At 37.7% G+C, this 18,616-nt stretch overlaps 1 protein-coding gene across 1 annotated transcript in view; it reads left to right on the forward strand.

Moving 5' to 3' along the window:
• Nucleotides 1-18,616, forward strand: part of kcp (kielin cysteine rich BMP regulator) — a 109,094-nt gene that overhangs the window by 51,473 nt on the left and 39,005 nt on the right. The window contains exons 22-26 of the mRNA XM_061916815.1: nucleotides 4,069-4,251; nucleotides 8,754-8,924; nucleotides 9,001-9,174; nucleotides 13,502-13,584; nucleotides 13,648-13,738. Coding sequence (XP_061772799.1) covers nucleotides 4,069-4,251; nucleotides 8,754-8,924; nucleotides 9,001-9,174; nucleotides 13,502-13,584; nucleotides 13,648-13,738 — 702 coding nt within the window. The remainder of the gene's footprint in view (nucleotides 1-4,068; nucleotides 4,252-8,753; nucleotides 8,925-9,000; nucleotides 9,175-13,501; nucleotides 13,585-13,647; nucleotides 13,739-18,616) is intronic.

The following is an 18,616-nucleotide window of genomic DNA, read 5'->3' on the forward strand; positions in this document are numbered from 1 at the left end:
TCAGAAAAAAAAACATGTTAAAAGGTCACAAGTATAAAACAGTAATATTCTAGAAATATTGTCATGTTAAAATATGATGAATTTAATACCCGCGAGAAAAGAATAAAGCTGTAATGCTTTGCCCTGTGATGAGGAGGCGACTTGTCCAGGGTGTACAACGCCTGCCGCCCGAATGCAGCTGGGATAGGCTCCAGCACCATCCGCGACCCCTAAAGGGACAAGCGGTAGAAAATGGATAAATGGATGGTTATATAAGTCAAAATTTTTTATAATCAATTAATCAACGTTTATTTATATAGCCCTAAATCACAAGTGTCTCAAAGGGCTGCACAAGCCACAACGACATCCTCTGTTCAGAGCCCACATAAGAGCAAGGAAAAACTCAACGCAATGGGATGTCAATGTGAATGACTATTAGAAACCTTGGAAAGGACTGCAGATGTGGGTGATCCCCGCGCCCCACCTCCCACCCCAGGGGAGACCAGATACAATGGACGACGAGTGGGTCTAGCATAATATTGTGAGAGACCAGTCCATAGTGGATTTAACATAATAGTGTAAGAGTCTAGTCCGAAGTGGATCTAACATAATAGTGTGAGTCCAGTCCATGGTGGATCTAACATAATAGTGAGAGTCCAGTCCATAGTGGATCTAACATAATAGTGTGAGAGTTCAGTCCATAGTGGATCTAAGATAATAGTGTGAGAGTCCAGTCCATAGTGGATCTAACATAATAGTGTGAGAGTTCAGTCCATAGTGGATCTAAGATAATAGTGTGAGAGTCCAGTCCATAGTGGATTTAACATAATAGTGTAAGAGTCTAGTCCGAAGTGGATCTAACATAATAGTGTGAGTCCAGTCCATGGTGGATCTAACATAATAGTGAGAGTCCAGTCCATAGTGGATCTAACATAATAGTGTGAGAGTTCAGTCCATAGTGGATCTAAGATAATAGTGTGAGAGTCCAGTCCATAGTGGATCTAACATAATAGAGAGAGTCCAGTCCATAGTGGATCTAACATAATGGTGAGAGTCCAGTCCATAGTGGATCTAACATAATAGTGAGAGTCCAGTCCATAGTGAATCCAACATAATAGTAAGAGTCCAGTCCATAGTGGATCTAACATAATGGTAAGAGTCCTGGCCATAGTGGATCTAACATAATAGTGTGAGTCCAATCCATAGTGGATCTAACATATTAGTGCGAGTCCAGTCCATAGTGGATCTAACATAATGGTGAGAGTCCAGTCCATAGTGGATCTAACATAATAGGGTTAGAGTCCAGTCCATAGTGGATCTAACATAATGGTGTGAGAGTCCAGTCCATAGTGGATCTAACATTATAGTGTGAGAGTCCAGTCCATAGTGGATCTAACATAATAGTGTGAGAGTCCAGTCCATAGTGGATCTAACATAATAGTGTGAGAGTCCAGTCCATAGTGGATCTAACATAATAGTGTGAGAGTCCAGTCTATAGCGGATCTAACATAATAGTGTGAGAGTCCAGTCCATAGTGGATCTAACATAATAGTGACAGTCCAGTCCATAGTGGATCTAACATAATAGTGAGATTCCAGTCCATAGTAGATCTAACATAATAGTGAGAGTCCAGTCCATAGTGGATCTAACATAATAGGGAGAGTCCAGTCCATAGTGGATCTAATATAATAGTGAAAGTCCAGTCCATAGTGGATCCCACATAATAGTGAGAGTCCAGTCCATAGTGGATCTAACATAATGCTGAGAGTCCAGTCCATAGTGGATCCCACATGATAGTGAGAGTCCAGTCCATAATGGATCTAACATAATAGTGAGAGTCCAGTCCATAGTGGATCTAACATAATAGTGAGATTCCAGTCCATAGTGGATCCAACATAATAGTGAGAGTCCAGTCCATAGTGGATATAACATAATAGTGAGAGTCCAGTCCATAGTGGATCTAATATAATAGTGAAAGTCCAGTCCATAGTGGATCTAACATAATAGTGTGAGAATCCAGTCCATAGTGGATCTAACATAATAGTGAGAGTCCAGTCCATAGCGGATCTAACATAATAGGGAGAGTCCAGTCCATAGTGGATCTAACATAATAGTGTGAGAGTCCAGTCCATAGTGGATCTAACATAATAGTGAGAGTCCAGTCCATAGTGGATCCCACATAATAGTGAGAGTCCAGTCCATAGTGGATCTAACATAATAGTGAGAGTCCAGTCCATAGTGGATCTTACATAATAGTGTGAAAGTCCAGTCTATAGTGGATCTAACATAATAGTGAGAGTCTAGTCCATAGTGGATCTAACATAATAGTGAGAGTCCAGTCCATAGTGGATCCCACATAATAGTGGGAGTCCAGTCCATAGTGGATCTAACATAATAGTGAGAGTCCAGTCCATAGTGGATCCCACATAATAGTGAGAGTCCAGTCCATAGTGGATCTAACATAATAGTGTGAGTCCAGTCCATAGTGGATCTAACATAATAGTGTGAGAGTCCAGTCCATAGTGGATCTAACATAATAGTGAGAGTCCAGTCCATAGTGGATCTTACATAATAGTGTGAAAGTCCAGTCCATAGTGGATCTAACATAATAGTGAGAGTCCAGTCCATAGTGGATCTAACATAATAGTGAGAGTCCAGTCCATAGTGGATCTAACATAATAGTGAGAGTCCAGTCCATAGTGGATCTTACATAATAGTGTGAAAGTCCAGTCTATAGTGGATCTAACATAATAGTGAGAGTCTAGTCCATAGTGGATCCAACATAATAGTGAGAGTCCAGTCCATAGTGGATCCCACATAATAGTGAGAGTCCAGTCCATAGTGGATCCCACATAATAGTGAGAGTCCAGTCCATAGTGGATCTAACATAATAGTGAGAGTCCAGTCCATAGTGGATCTAACATAATAGTGAGAGTCCAGTCCATAGTGGATCCCACATAATAGTGAGAGTCCAGTCCATAGTGGATCTAACATAATAGTGAGAGTCCAGTCCATAGTGGATATAACATTATAGTGTGAGAGTCCTGTCCATAGTGGATCTAACATAATAGTGAAAGTCCAGTCCATAGTGGATCTTACATAATAGTGTGAAAGTCCAGTCCATAGTGGATCTAACATAATAGTGAGAGTCCAGTCCATAGTGGATCTTACATAATAGTGTGAAAGTCCAGTCCATAGTGGATCTAACATAATAGTGAGAGTCTAGTCCATAGTGGATCTAACATAATAGTGAGAGTCCAGTCCATAGTGGATCCCACATAATAGTGAGAGTCCAGTCCATAGTGGATCCCACATAATAGTGAGAGTCTAGTCCATAGTGGATCTAACATAATAGTGAGAGTCCAGTCCATAGTGGATCCCACATAATAGTGAAAGTCCAGTCCATAGTGGATCTAACATAATAGTGTGAGTCCAGTCCATGGTGGATCTAACATAATAGTGAGAGTCCAGTCCATAGTGGATATAACATAATAGTGTGAGAGTCCTGTCCGTAGTGGATCTAACATAATGCTGAGAGTCCAGTCCATAGTGGATCTAACATAATGGTGATAGTCCAGTCCATAGTGGATCTAACATAATGGTGAGAGTCCAGTCCATAGTGGATCTAACATAAAAGTGAGAGTCCAGTCCATAGTGGATCTAACATAATAGTGTGAGTCCGGTCCATATATGAGAATATAGTCAGATATTTTGTAAGAAACAAAAATTATACAAAACTACGAATGAATAAATGTTTTCTGGTAATTCCATCCTTTTCCTACCGCTTGTCCCTATTGGGGTCAATTATATTTCCATAATCTATTTACATAAAATGACATGTTTTGACTTTACTATCATACCACTATATGATACGCTCTTGTATTCCTATGATAAGCCTTAGAATAATCCTACCAACCTTTCATGTTCATGGTGACTAAAACCTGAAAACTGAATTTGAAACAAACGCACTGCTTAGAGAGCGTTGCCCCCAGTGGTCTGATACTGGAAGTGTAAAGACAAAGCAGGAATTATGTTCAGAAAACCGTATTTTACACTTTTGTTATTTTGTGTGCCTCTTTCCCCCTGCAGCGGCGCCTTCAGACTGTGAGTACGAGCGACACACTTACAGACACGGTCAGCGTTTCTACCGGCCGGCTGACCCCTGCCAGTTGTGTTCCTGCAACAATGGCAGCGTCCAATGTCAGAGGAAGCCTTGTCCCTTTGCTTCCTGCTCCCATCCAATCACGCGGGACTGCTGCCGAACATGCGAAGGTACAGTCCTGGTCAGAAGTTTAGAGACCTTACCTCTGGGCTGATGATTTTAGCTTGTCCTGAAAAATTTGGAGGAAATCCTCCTTTTTCATTGTGCCATTTACTCTCTGTAAAGCACCAGATCCATTGGTAGCAAACAGGCCCGGATCATAATACTACCACCACCATGTTTGGCAGTAGGTATGGTGTTCCTGGGATTAAAGGCCTCACCTTTTCTTCTCCAAACATATTGCTGGGATTGTGGCTTAAATTTGTGTTTAATTTGACTTGACATGGATGAGGATAAGACCTTCTGGAGAAAAGTTCTGTGGGTCAGATGAAACCTGAACCTTCATGAAGTTCAGTTCTTTTATGAATTTTACATCTGCTGGGTCAAAAGTATACATACAGCAATGTTAATATCTGCTTACGTGTCTCTTGCAAGTTTCACTGCAATAAGGCACTTTTGGTAGCCATCCACAAGCTTCTGCTTGAGTTTTTGACCACAGAATTGGTGCAGTTCAGCTAAATGTGTTGCTTTTCTGACATGGACTTGTTCTTCAGCATTGTCCACACGTTTAAGTCCGGACTTTGGAAGGCCATTCCAAAACCTTCATTCTAGCCTGATTTAGCCATTCCTTTACCACTTTTGAGGTGTGTTTGGGGTCATTGTCCTGTTGGAACACCCAACTGCACCCAAGACCCAACTCCGGGCTGATGATTTTTAGATTGTCCTGAAGAATTTGGAGGAAATCCTCCTTTTTCATTGTGCCATTTACTCTCTGTAAAGCACCAGTTCCATTGGCAGCAAAACAGGCCCGGATCATAATACTACCACCACCATGCTTGGCAGTAGGTGTGGTGTTCCTGGGATTAAAGGCCTCACCTTTTCTCCTCCAAACATATTGCTGGGTATTGTGGTCTAAATTTGCGTTTAATTTGACATGACAAGGATAAGGATAAGATATTCTTAAGGAAAGTTCTGTGGTCAGATGAAACCTGAACCTTCATGAAGTTTAGTTCTTTTATGAATTTTACATCTGCTGGGTCAAAAGTATACATACAGCAATGTTAATATTTGCTTACATGTCCCTTGGCAAGTTTCACTGCAATAGGCACTTTTGGTAGCCATCCACAAGCTTCTGTTTGAGTTTTTGACCACAAAATTAGTGCAGTTCAGCTAAATGTGTTGCTTTCTGACATGGACTTGTTTCTTCAGCTTTGTCAACAGGTTTAAGCCAGGACTTTGGGAAGGTCATTCTAAAACCTTCATTCTAGCCTGATTTAGCCATTCCTTTACCATTTTTGAGGTGTGTTTGGGGTCATTGTCCTGTTGGAACACCCAACTGCACCATACTTGACAATCTCCCGGGGCAACCATTCCCCGTATTTCTCCCGATTTCCGCCCGGACAACAAAAATGGGGGCGTACCTTTAGCACCCTTTACTACCTGTCGTCACGTCGGCTTTCCGTCCATACAAATGGCATGCCGGCACAGTCCCATAACATCTACGGCTTTTCAAACACACAAGTGAATGCAAGGCATACTTGTTCAACAGACATACAGGTCACCACTGGGGAAGTTTAACACTTTTACAAATATGTGCCAGACTGTGAACCCACACCAAACAAGAATGACAAACACATTTTGGGAGAGAACATCTGCACCGTAACACAACAGTACAAATACCCAGAATCCCTTGCAGTACTAACTCTTCTGGGATGCTACAATATACACCCCCGCTACCAACAAACTGCCTCGCCCCCCCCCCCCCCCCCCCCCCATCCCCATCTCCGAATTCGGAGGTCTCAAGGTTGGCAAGTATGAACTGCGTCCAAGACCCAACGTCCGGGCTGATTATTTTAGCTTGTCCTGAAGAATTTGTAGGTCATCCTCTTTTTTCATCGTCCCATTTACTCTCTGTAAAGCACCAGTTCCATTGGCAGCAAAACAGGCCCAAAGCATAATACTACCACCACCATGCTTGACGGCAGGCATGCTGTTCCTGGGATTAAAGGCCTCACCTTTTCTCCTCTAAACATATTGCTGGGTGTTATAGCCCAGTGGTCCCCCAACCTTTTTGTATCCGCGGACCGGTCAACGCTTAATAATTTGTCCCGCGGCCCGGCAGGGGTGGGGGGATGGTGGGGGAAATCCTTTTTTTTTTCTTTTTTTAACATTTTTTTTTCTTTGTCATGAAAAAGGGACGTTTTGTCATGAAAAAGGGAGGTTTTTGTGGTTGGTGCACTAATTGTAAGTGTATATTGTGTTTTTATGTTGATTTAATAAAACATAAAAAAAAATAAACAATTTTTTTTTTTTTGTAAGAAAAATTAATAAAAAATTCTTCTGCGGCCCGGTACCAATTGGGCCACGGCCCGGTGGTTGGGAACCACTGTTATAGCCAGTTACATTTTTGTTTCATCTGACATCACATGTACAAAGATAAGACCTTCTGGAGGACAGTTCTGGGGGGACGACGTGGTGCGATTATTAGAGTGGCCGTGCCAGCAACCTGAGGCTTCCCGGTTCGATCCCCACTCACTGCCAACCTCGTCATGTCCGTGGTGTCCTTGAGCAAGACACTTCAGCCTTGCACCTGATGGGTGGTGGTTAGGGCCTTGCATGGCAGCTCCCGCCATCAGTGTGTGAATGTGTGTGTGAATGGGTGAATGTGGAAAAAGGGTCAAAGCGCTTTGAGTACCTTGAAGGTAGAAAAGCGCTATACGAGTATTAGACATATTAGATAGTACTTTATTTATTCCGTCAGGAGAGTTCCTTCAGGAAAATTAAAATTTTCAGAACAATCCCATTCAAGATCAGACAAACATTACAGGGAGACAGAACAGGATCGCTGACGGGTCTGCCGGCTTCCAGCGCCCCTTACAAAAAAGATGAGATGAAGGTAAACAAGGGGGGGGGGGAATACAAGATTAAAATAAAATAAAAAAATTGGTCTTAGCCTGGGCCCTGGAGAGGGGGTGCAGACTGAGGCCAAGGGAAAAAAACAAGTCATAGCCATGTGTAAGAGGGAAACATCAAACATCAAAGAACACAGAGGACATTAAAGCAGCGGATACAACTAGACACTTCTACATACAGCTATGAATAAAAAGTAAAAGAAACATATACACTGTGGTGGCCTCTGCGGTGTTCCAACCCATCGTCCGCTGGGGTGGGGGGAGCATGGCCAGAGATAGGAGCAGACCCAACAAAGCAACCAAGACAGCCAACTCCACTCTTGGCCAGTGTCCAGTCCGCATGGATGTGCGAGGATACGTCCAAGGTGACTGAGGTGTCCCGACACCTGCTCACCCAGCCAAGACACCGCGAAGCCTCTCCGTCCCAGCGCTCAGTGCCAGCTCTGCAGCTCTGTCCCCTCATCCGCATCTCCTCCAGTCCCTCCAAACTGACTCTGGTGTGGCAGAGACCCAGCAGCTGGTCTCCATGGCCAAAAGGCTCCCGGGAGGCAGATCCAGAAGTCCACAAAAAAAGCACCACAGAGGTCACGAAAGTGGCACCCCTTGTCACACAGTCCCAAAGGGTCCCGGACCAAAAGGCAAACAAATATAATAACACATGAAAACAAGAGGGAAAAACAAAAGGATGACACAAGAGCACAGAGCTCCTGCCAACAGCAGCCACCACAGCAGCGCCATAACCCATTTAACAGCAATATGTTTGGAGGAGGCCCTGCGATGAGGTGGCAACTTGTCCAGGGTGTACTCCGCTTTCCGCCCGATTGTAGCTGAGATAGGCACCAGCGACCCCCGCGACCCAAAAGTGAATAAGTGGTAGTAAATGGATGGATGCTTGGAAGAGAAAAAGTGTGGCCTTTAATCCCAAGAACACCACACCTACCGTCAAGAAACTGATCAGGCGGGCCGGTTCTACAATTGGAATAAAACTGGACTCACTGGAGACGATGGCAGAGAAGAGGACTGTTGACAAACTAGTGAGCATCCTGGATGATGCCAGTCACCCTCTGCATAGCGTTATCAGTAGCCAGAGGAGCCTGTTCAGTGCTAGACTGCTTCATCCCAAGTGCAGGACTAATAGACTCAAAAACTAATTTGTCCCACACGCCATTAGACTGTACAACTCCTCTCTGGGGCGGGGGGGGGGTACTAGGATGACAGGGGATGCAAAACAATAACAGTGCAATACGTTTTCATAACATGGTCACTACTGCCTACTTTGTCTTGTTATATTCTTATTTTACTGTTATATTTTTATTCCCATTGTTGCTTTTTAGTTTTTATTCTCATTGTAATATTTCTCTTTTTTGATCTCAACTCTGTACACTGCTGCAGGAATTTTAATTTTCCTGAAGGAACTCTCCTGAAGGAATCAATAAAGTACTATATATCTATCACCACTAAGCATGGTGGTGGTAGTATTATGCTTTGGGCCTGTTTTGCTGCCAATGGAACTGCTGCTTTACAGAGAGTAAATGGAACAATGCAAAAGGAGGATCATCTTTTTATTGTCATTTGAAATCGTCCTTGTGTTTTTGTTGCAGGCTGCACGTATGAAAGTCGGGAGCGTGCCAACGGGGAGACGTGGGACGACGTTTCGGACCCCTGTGCTGCGTGTGTGTGTCGCGAGGGGTCCGTAAGCTGCGAGACCAAGCGCTGCCCCCCTGCAGACTGTAAGCACCCGGTGCAGAGAGCCTGCTGCATGTCCTGTGATGGTGAGGACAACTTTCACATGTCACTGACCATCATCTCCGTGCTTCTAAAGAAACACTAATTTCCTGCTTCCTGCAGGCTGCATGTTTCATGGGCGAGAACACGCCGACGGCACAGAGTTTGCCGACGATGAAGACCCCTGTGCCGTGTGTTACTGCTACGGGGGGGAGGTGGTCTGCAGCAGACTGCCCTGCTATGGAGACTGCCGTCATCCTTACAAAGCACCTGGACGCTGCTGTGGGGAATGTGAACGTGTGTTGAACTCCTGTATTCTTCATCTTACCATCACTAATACTCTTTAAGTACGGTATTTCCACTTAAGCCACCAAACTGAGAAAATATGCGTATTTTAAAGTAAGAATGGCATCATGGATGATGCTCAGGATCAGTTAAAAGTATCTGTTTGTTTTTATATGGGGCGGTTTAGCTCGGTTGGTAGAGTGGCCGTGCCAGCAACTTGTGGGTTGCAGGTTCGATTCCCACTTCCGCCATCCTAGTCACTGCTGTTGTGTCCTTGGGCAAGACACTTTACCCACCTGCTTCCAGTGCCACCCACACTGGTTTGAATGTAACATAGATATTGGGTTTCACTATGTAAAAAGCTTTGAGTCACTGGAGAAAAAGCGCTATATAAATATAATTCACTTCACATATGTATTTTTTTTAGCTTTTTTTTTTGAGAGAAAAAAATTGGCATTCGTTCAATAAGAAAGTGAGATTTGGAAACATTTAAAAGTTAAGTTGTGAATAAAACAATAACTTGTCATTTTAGACCAAAGGTGTCAAACTCAAGGCCCCAGGGGCCGAATCTGGCCCGCCACATTATTTTCTGTGGCTCGCAAAAGCCTGGAAAAAATATGCATTAATAAAATGCTTAATCTTTTCCTACTAAATGTATTTTTTTCCCTTTTGACGTTAAAAATCATGTATTACATGCAATTGCATATATTTTAACATTCAATATTATCAAAATCTAAATCAGGGGTCGGGAACCTTTTTGGCTGAGAGAGCCATACAAGCCAAATATTTTAAAAAGTATTTCCATGAGAACCATATAATATTTTTTAAAGACTGAACACAACTAAATGTGTTCATTTTTAGGAAAAAACAACATTTTTAGAGTATAATAAGTCTCTTATTCTTTTTAATAACATTGTTATTCTGAAGCGAACCAACAACACATAAAATACTTCTTACCACTAATGTGACTTCTTTAACAGGTGCGGTAGAAACCAGATGGATGGATTAAAATGCATGAGAATGTTTTATATTTTGAACGTTATTTTTGACACTATGACTACCAGCGGAATTATTCATTACTTATCGTGTTAAGCAATGTCAGCTAAAATTTATCTGAGAGCCAGGTGCAGTCATCAAAAGAGCCACATCTGGCTCTAGAGCCATAGGTTCCCTACCCCTGATCTAAATAGTACATAATGTATTGCAAAAATACTTTTTGTTAAAATAAAGATAAAAACTGTACTTAAATATCTGCTTGACTTATGATTTCAAAACAAATTATCAACCAAATTGTAGACTGCAACATTGACAATAGATTTATGGTAAAATTACAGAGAGTAAATGGTACAATTAAAAAGGAAGATTACCTCCAATTTCTTCAGGACAAGCTAAAATCATCAGCCCAGAGGTTGGAAGTTATTTTTTTGTCCATCTGTGGAGAGGGGCGTGGCCTGCGGGCCTGCCGCGGAGCGGGGTGTGCAAGGACCGGCCTCGAAGACAGCGGCAGGTGAGTAGATGATCCAGCTGGGCCATCTACTCACAACCATATTGCCTTTCTGTAACATTGACAATAGATTTTACGGTTCAATTCCGCCGACTGAGTTTTTTACCGTAAAATCAACTTTGGTACTGTTTTTTTCCATGTACAGTAAGACACTAAAACATCAAAAAACAAAAAAAATTATAATTAAAACAAGATTTTACAGTACAAAGAAACAAACGGAAAGCTATGTTGCTTGAATTTTAACGATAAAAACTGTGGTATTGTTTTTCCATTCTATATGTTGTAAAAAAAACAAAAAACCCCCACTGCCTATGATAAAATTCCTGTGTGCCAGTTTTTAAAGTACAATGAAAATATTTATTTGCAGCTTATATATATAAAAAATATATATTGTTGGTGTACTATATATATAAATGTATAATTATTAATTACTCATTGTTAGAGGCCCTCTGAGGGCAACCATAACTGCGATGTGGCCCTCAATGGAAATGAGTTTGACACCTCTGTTTTAGAAGAACAAAAATTAAAAAAGTAAAGTCGTAATATAATGTGAATTTTTTTTTAAACATTTTTAGATTAAAACGGCAGTTTTTTTAGATGACAGTTATGTTATGAAAAAATAGCCATAATATGATAAGAATAACCCAGTAATTTTTTTTTGTAAAAAGAGCTCATATTATAGAAAAAAAGTAGCACTGTAACAAGAATAAAGTTGTAGTATTATGCAAAGAAATTCTAAAGGTTGAGTAAAAAAAACTTTTTTTTTTATAGAATAAGTAATTCTGATACAAAAATGTGCCGTAATAAGACAATAACACCGTGGTAAATTTTTGAATTAAAAAAAAGCAAATGTATTACACGTAAAAAGGTTTAAAAATGTTATATTAATTATAGTCCTAAGGAAAAAAAATCTGAATTAAGTAATAATATACACTAGAAAATTTCAATAATATGACAAGAATTACGCAGTAATATTTTTTGTAAAAAGAGCTCATATGGAAAAAAGTAGTACTGTAACAAGAATAAAGTTGTAGTATTTTGCAAAACAATTCTAAAGGTTGAGTAAAAAAACTTTTTTTTTCTAGAATTATGTTAAAAAAAAATGTGCCGTAGCTGGACAATAATACTGTGGTAAATTTTTTTTTTTTTTAAAAACAAGCAAAGATATTACACGAAAAAACATTTAAAAATGTTATATTAATTAAAGTCATAAGAAGATTTTTTTCAGAATAAAGTTGTAATATACAAGAAAAAATTACCATAATATGACAAAAAGATCACAGTAATGTTTTTAGTAAAAAGGGATTATATAATAGGAAAAAAGTAGTACTGTAACAAAAATAAAGTTGTAGTATTATGCAAAACAATTCTAAAGGTTGAGAAAAAAAACTTTTTTTTTTTAGACTTCTGTTAAAAAAATGTGCCGTAATAGGACAATAATACTGTGGTAAAATTTTGGAGGAAAAAACAAGCAAAAATATTTCACGAAAAAAATGTTTAAAAATGTTTTATTAATCATAAGAAATTTTTTTCAGAATGAAGTTGTAATAATGTACAAGAAAAAAATTACCATATTATGGAAAGTATAACAGTAATAGTTTTAGTAAAAAAGAGCTTATATTATAGGAAAAAAGTAGTACTGTAACAAGAATAAAGTTGTATTGTGCAAAACAATTCTAAAGGTTGAGTAAAAAAAACATTTTTTTTCTAATTATGTTTAAAATATGTGCCGTAATACAACAATAATACTGTGGTATTTTTGAGACAAAAACAAGCAAAAATATTACACAAACAAACGTTTAAAAATGTCATATTAATTAAAGTCAGGAGACATTTTTTTCAGAAAGAAGTTGCAATAATATACGATAACAAATTACTATGAAATGACAGGAATACCGCATGTTTTAATAATAATGTTTTTTGTAGAATGTTAAAAAAATGTACTGTAATAGGACAATAATAATGTGGTAAAATTTTGCAAAAAAACAACACGCAAACACTACACACACAAAAAAAACGTTTAAAAATGTTATATTAATCATAAGAAATGTTTTTCAGAATGTTATAAGATAGAAGAAAAAATGTCAAAGTTCCACGAATAAAGCCATCATTTTTTTGCGTAAAAATCCGAATTAAGCTGTAATATTCTCAGAAACGTTTTTATACTACGGGATGAAAATGTGTTAATATCACAAGAATAAAGCAGAAATTGTCAGAATGTTGTGGAGGAAAATGACAAGAACTAAGCTATATTTTTTGTAAATGGAGCCATAATGTTACAAGAATAAAGCCACACCATCCTCAGAAAAAAGTCATACTAATACCAACAAATTAGAAAATAAAGTCCTAGTATTTTCAGAAAAAAATGTATAACTAGTTTTGATTGAGACTTTTATTAGTAGATTGCAAAGTACAGTCCATATTCCGTACGATTGACCACTAAATGGTAACACCCCAATAAGTTTTTCAACTTGTTTAAGTCGGGGTCCACGTTAATCAATTCATGGTATGTTGATAGTAATAGTATTCAGAATAACCAAATATTTGTTTTAGTAAAAGTACAAAATAAGTGAAAGTCATACCTTTATATTAAAAAAAGTCATACCTTTTATATTAAAAATGTAAAACTATCAGTACTCGGAATCACCAAATATTTGTTCCAGTAAAAGTACAAAATAAATGAAAGTCATACCTTTATGAAACAGTAAAAAGTAGAACCTGGACCCTTTGAACTGAGGATTCATATTTCAAACCCAAAAAACCGAGCCACTTCCTCCAAATCTAACCGCCATGTTTAGTCTCCTCTCTGACGTTAACTCTGTCTTCTTTTGTCAGGATGCTTTTATAACGGCGACGTCCTCTCTAATGGACAGTCCATTCCAGACCCGAACAAATCTTGCTCTGAATGCACCTGCCAGGTAGCATCAGTGTTGTTCTTTGTTTTTTCTGTCATGGCTCACAACACATGTGTTTCCTTCCAGACTGGCACTGTTCGCTGCGTGAAAAGATCCTGTCCTCCAGCGCTCTGTCCTCACCCTGTTCCCGACACTTGTGGATGTCCAGTCTGTGACGGTGCGTCCTTCCTCACATTGTCTCCTATGTGCTAGGGTTGGATGCTATACCGCTGTTAGTATAGTACCGCCATACGTATGAATCATATTCGGTACTATACCGCCTCTTAAAAATTCCGGTCCTCCTACCGCCTTTCAAAAGTACCAGTCCCGCACCCGTTGTGTGTTCTAATTACTTCGACATGACTTATCTATGTCTCCATGGCGACAAATATAATACAAGTATTTCAAGTAATATCCTTCAAGTATTATCCCTGTAGGACGAGTGATAATTAAGTTAAAGTACCAATGATTGTCACACACACGCTAGGTGAGGTGAGATTTGTCCTCTGCATTTGACTCCTTCCCTTGTTCACTTTAAAATATGTGCCGTAATAGGACAATAATACTGTAGTAAAATTTTGAAGACCAAAAAAAGCAAACATATTACGCGAAAAAAAAAAAAGTTTGAAAATGTTATATTAATAAGATTTTTTTTTTAATGAAGTGGTAATAATATACAAGAAAAAAAATACCATAATATGACAAGAATGACACAATAATATTTTTAGTAAAAAGAGCTCATATTGTAGGAAAAAAGTAGTACTGCAACAAGAATAAAGTTGTATTATGCAAAACAATTCTAAAAGTTGAGTACATTTTTTTAATTTTTTTAGTTATGTTAAGAAAATGTGCCGTATTAGGACAATAATACTGTGGTAAAAAAAAATTGACAAAAAAAAAGCAAAGATATTGCACACAAAAAAAACATGTTAAATGTTACTAATTATAACAATTTTTTTTCAGAATGAAGTTTTAATAATATACAAGAAAAAGATTCCATAATATGACAAAAATAATGCAGTAATATTTTTTAGTAAAAAGAACTCATGTTATAGGAAATAATGTAGTTGTATTATGCAAAACAATTATAAAGGTTGAGTAAAAAAGAATTTTCTTTTTGAATTATGTTTAAAAGATGTGCCGTAAAAGGACAATAATACTGTAGTAAAATTTTTGAGACAAAAACAAGCAAACATATTACGCGAAAAAAAAACGTAAAGTTTTTTCATATTAAAAATAATTTTTTTGGAATGAAGTGGTAATAATATACAAGAAAAAAATACTATAATATGACAAGAATGACACAGTAATATTTTTAGTAAAAAAGAGCTCATATTATAGGAAAAAAGTAGTACTGTAACAAGAATAAAGTTTTATTTTGCGAAACAATTCTAAGGGTTGAGTAAAAAAAAAATGTTAATGTTAAAATGTGCCGTAATAGGACAATAATACTGTGGTAAAATGTTTGAGAAAAAACAAGCAAAATTATTACACAAATAAAACGTTTAAAAATGTTATATTAATCATAAGAATCTTTTTTCAGAATGACGTTGTAATAATTTACAAGAAAAGGTTACCATAATATGACAAGAATAACACAGTTATATTTTTAGTAAAAACAGCTCATATTATAGGAAAAAAGTAGTACTGTTACAAGAATAAAGTTGTAGTATTATGCAAAACAATTCTAAAGGTTGAGTAAAATTTTTAATTTTTTTTTAGATATGTTAATAAAATGTGCCGTGTTAGGACAATAATACTGTGGTAAACATTTCTAGACAAAAAAAAGCAGATATTGCACAAAAAAAACCTTAAATGTTACTAATTATAAGATTTTTTTTTTCCGAATGAAGTTGTAATAATATACAAGAAAAAAATTCCATAATAAGACAAGAACAATGCAGTAATATTTTTTAGTAAAAAGAGCTCATATTATAGGAAATAATGTAGTTGTATTATGCAAAACAATTATAAAGGTTGAGTAAAAAAACGTTGTTTTTTTTTCGAATTATGTTTAAAAGATGTGCCGTAATAGGACAATGATACTGTAGTAAAATATTTGAGACAAAAACAAGCAAACATATTACGCGGGAAAAAAAAACGTTAACATTTTTTATATTAATTACAATTTTTTTTTTAATAAAGTGCTAATAATATTCAAGAAAAAAATACCATAATATGACAGGAATGACGGAGTAATATTTTTAGTAAAAAGAGCTCATATTATAGGAAAAAAGTAGTACGGTAACAAGAATAAAGTTGTATTATGCAAAACAATTCTAAAGGTTGAGTAATTTTTATTTTTTTTATGTTAAGAGAATTTGCCGTAATAGGACAATAATACTGTGGTAAAATTTTTGAGAAAAAAACAAGCAAAATTATTACACAAATAAAACGTTTAAAAATTGTATATTAATCATAAGAATTTTTTTCAGAATTAAGTTGTAATAATATACAAGAAAAAATTACCATAATATGACAAGAATGACACAGTAATATTTTTATTAAAAAGAGCTCATAGGAAAAAAGTAGTACTGTATCAAGAATAAAGTTGTAGTATTATGCAAAACAATTCTAAAAGTTGAGTAAATATTTTACATTTTTTTAGTTATGTTAAGAAAATGTGCCATATTAGGACAATAATACTGTGGTAAAAATTTTTTAGACAAAAACGAGCAAAGATATTACACGACAAAAACATTAAATGTTACTAATTATAAGAATTTTTTTCAGAATGAAGTTTTAATAATACACAAGAAAAAAATTCCATAATATGACAAGAATAATGCAGTAATATTTTTTTGTAAAAAGAGCTCACGTTATAGTAAATAATGTAGTTGTATTATGCAAAACAATTCTGAAGGTTGAGTAAAAAAACTTTTTTTTTTTCGAATTATGTTTGAAATATGTGCCGTAATAGGACAATAATACTGTAATAAAATGTTTGAGACAAAAACAAGCAAACATATCACACAAAAAAATAGTAATAAGAATTTTTTTTTTTAATGAAGTGGTAATAATATACAAGAAAAAAATACCATAATATGACAAGAATGACAGTAATATTTTTACTTTAATGATACTAAGTGCAATAGCGTATGTAGTTGATACTACTATGATTACATTAATATTTTTTATCATCACAAAATCTTTTTTCCTTTTTTTAAATGTATATTATGTTTATAAACTCAGAAAATACATCCTTGGACACATGAGGACTTTGAATATGAGCAATGTATGATCCTGTAGCTACTTGATATCGGATCGATACCCAAATTTGGGGTATCATCCAAAACTAATGTAAAGTATCAAAGAAAAGAAGAATAGGTGATTATTACGTTTTAACAGAAGTGTAGATAGAACATGTTAAAACAGAAAATAAGCAGATATTAACAGTAAATGTACAAGTAGATTAATAATCCATTTTTACAGTTTGTCCCTCATTATGTAGACAAAATAATAGGTGTATAAATGACACAATATGTTACTGCATACGTCAGCAGACTAATTAGGAGTCTTTGTTTATTAACCTACTACTAAAAGACAAGTTGTCTAGTATGTTCAACATTTTATTTAAGGACAAACTTGCAACAATATACATATGTTTAATGTACCCTAAGATTTTTTGTTACAATAAAGCCAATAATGACATGTTTTGTGGTCCACTTTATGTAGAAAAGTACCAAAAAGTATGGAAATACATTTTGGTACCGGTACCGAAATATTGGTATTGGGACAACACTACTTTGAATATATGACCTATATATGCTCATTGTTGTACAATACTTCAAATTTTAGGGTCCCAAAAGTGTGTGGCCTACTTTCTTCACTGATGGTACCAAAATATTGGTATCGGGACAAACTAGCATGTAGTCTATGATGCAACAATAGTAAGCCGTTGGAAGTGGATACACTTTATACAGGTTTAGAGTGCTTGCTGCGGGGTTTGTTCTCCCGGGATGCAAACGGACTATTCCGGAATAGGCGTGAAGGTAGGAACATACTTATTAAACTAGACTACAAAAAAACTAACACTTAGATAGAACCACGGACAAGAAACAAAAACCCGCTAACTGTGGCATGAATGAACAAAACTTACTTGGCGTAGCTTGAAGCGAACAATCGCTTGAAAAAACAAGCGTGAATCTGCGGCATGGAACGAGCATGAAACAATCAGTACAGAGCACGGAAAGAGCAATGTCGCCAGGACGACTAACTGGCAAAACAGGCTTAAATAATAGTCTCTGACTCCCATGCAGTCCTTGAGGGTGCATGGGAGTTTGCCCAACCAGTCTACATGTGCTTTGTGGACTTGGAGAAGGCCTTCAACCGTGTCCCTCGGGAAGTCCTGTGGGGAGTGCTCAGAGAGTATGGGGTATCGGACTGTCTTATTGTGGCGGTCCTCTCCCTGTATGATCAGTGTCAGAGCTTGGTCCGCATTGGCGGCAGTAAGTTGGATCCGTTTCCAGTGAGGGTTGGACTCCGCCAAGGCTGCCCTTTGTCACCCATTCTGTTCATAACTTTTATGGACAGAATTTCTAGGCGCAGTCTGGCGTTGAGGGGATCCGGTTTGGTGGCTGCAGGATTAGGTCTCTGCTTTTTGCAGATGATGTGATCCTGATGGCTTCATCTGGCCAGGATCTTCAGCTCTCACTGATTACGGTGTTGGGGAGGAGACCCTGCCCCAAGTGGACGAGTTCAAGTACCTAGGAGTCTTGTTCACAAGTGAAGGGAAGAGTGGATCGAGAGGTCCACAGGCGGATCGGTGCGGCGTCTTCAGTAATGCGGACGCTGTATTGATCCGAAGGAGCTGAGCTGGAAGGCAAAGTTCTCTATTTACCGGTCGATCTACGATCCCATCCTCACCTATGGTCATTAGCTTTGGGTTATGACCGAAAGGACAAGTTCACGGGTACAAGCGGCCGGTTGGCGGGTCTTTCCCTTAGAGACAGGGTTAGAAGGTCTGTCATCCGGGAGGAGCTCAAAGTAAATCCACTGCTCCTCCACATGGAGAGGAGCCAGATGAGGTGGTTCGGGCATCTGGTCAAGATGTCAC

This window comes from Nerophis ophidion, linkage group LG12 (assembly GCF_033978795.1).
Source record: "Nerophis ophidion isolate RoL-2023_Sa linkage group LG12, RoL_Noph_v1.0, whole genome shotgun sequence".
In the NCBI taxonomy this organism is placed as follows: Eukaryota; Metazoa; Chordata; class Actinopteri; order Syngnathiformes; family Syngnathidae; genus Nerophis; species Nerophis ophidion.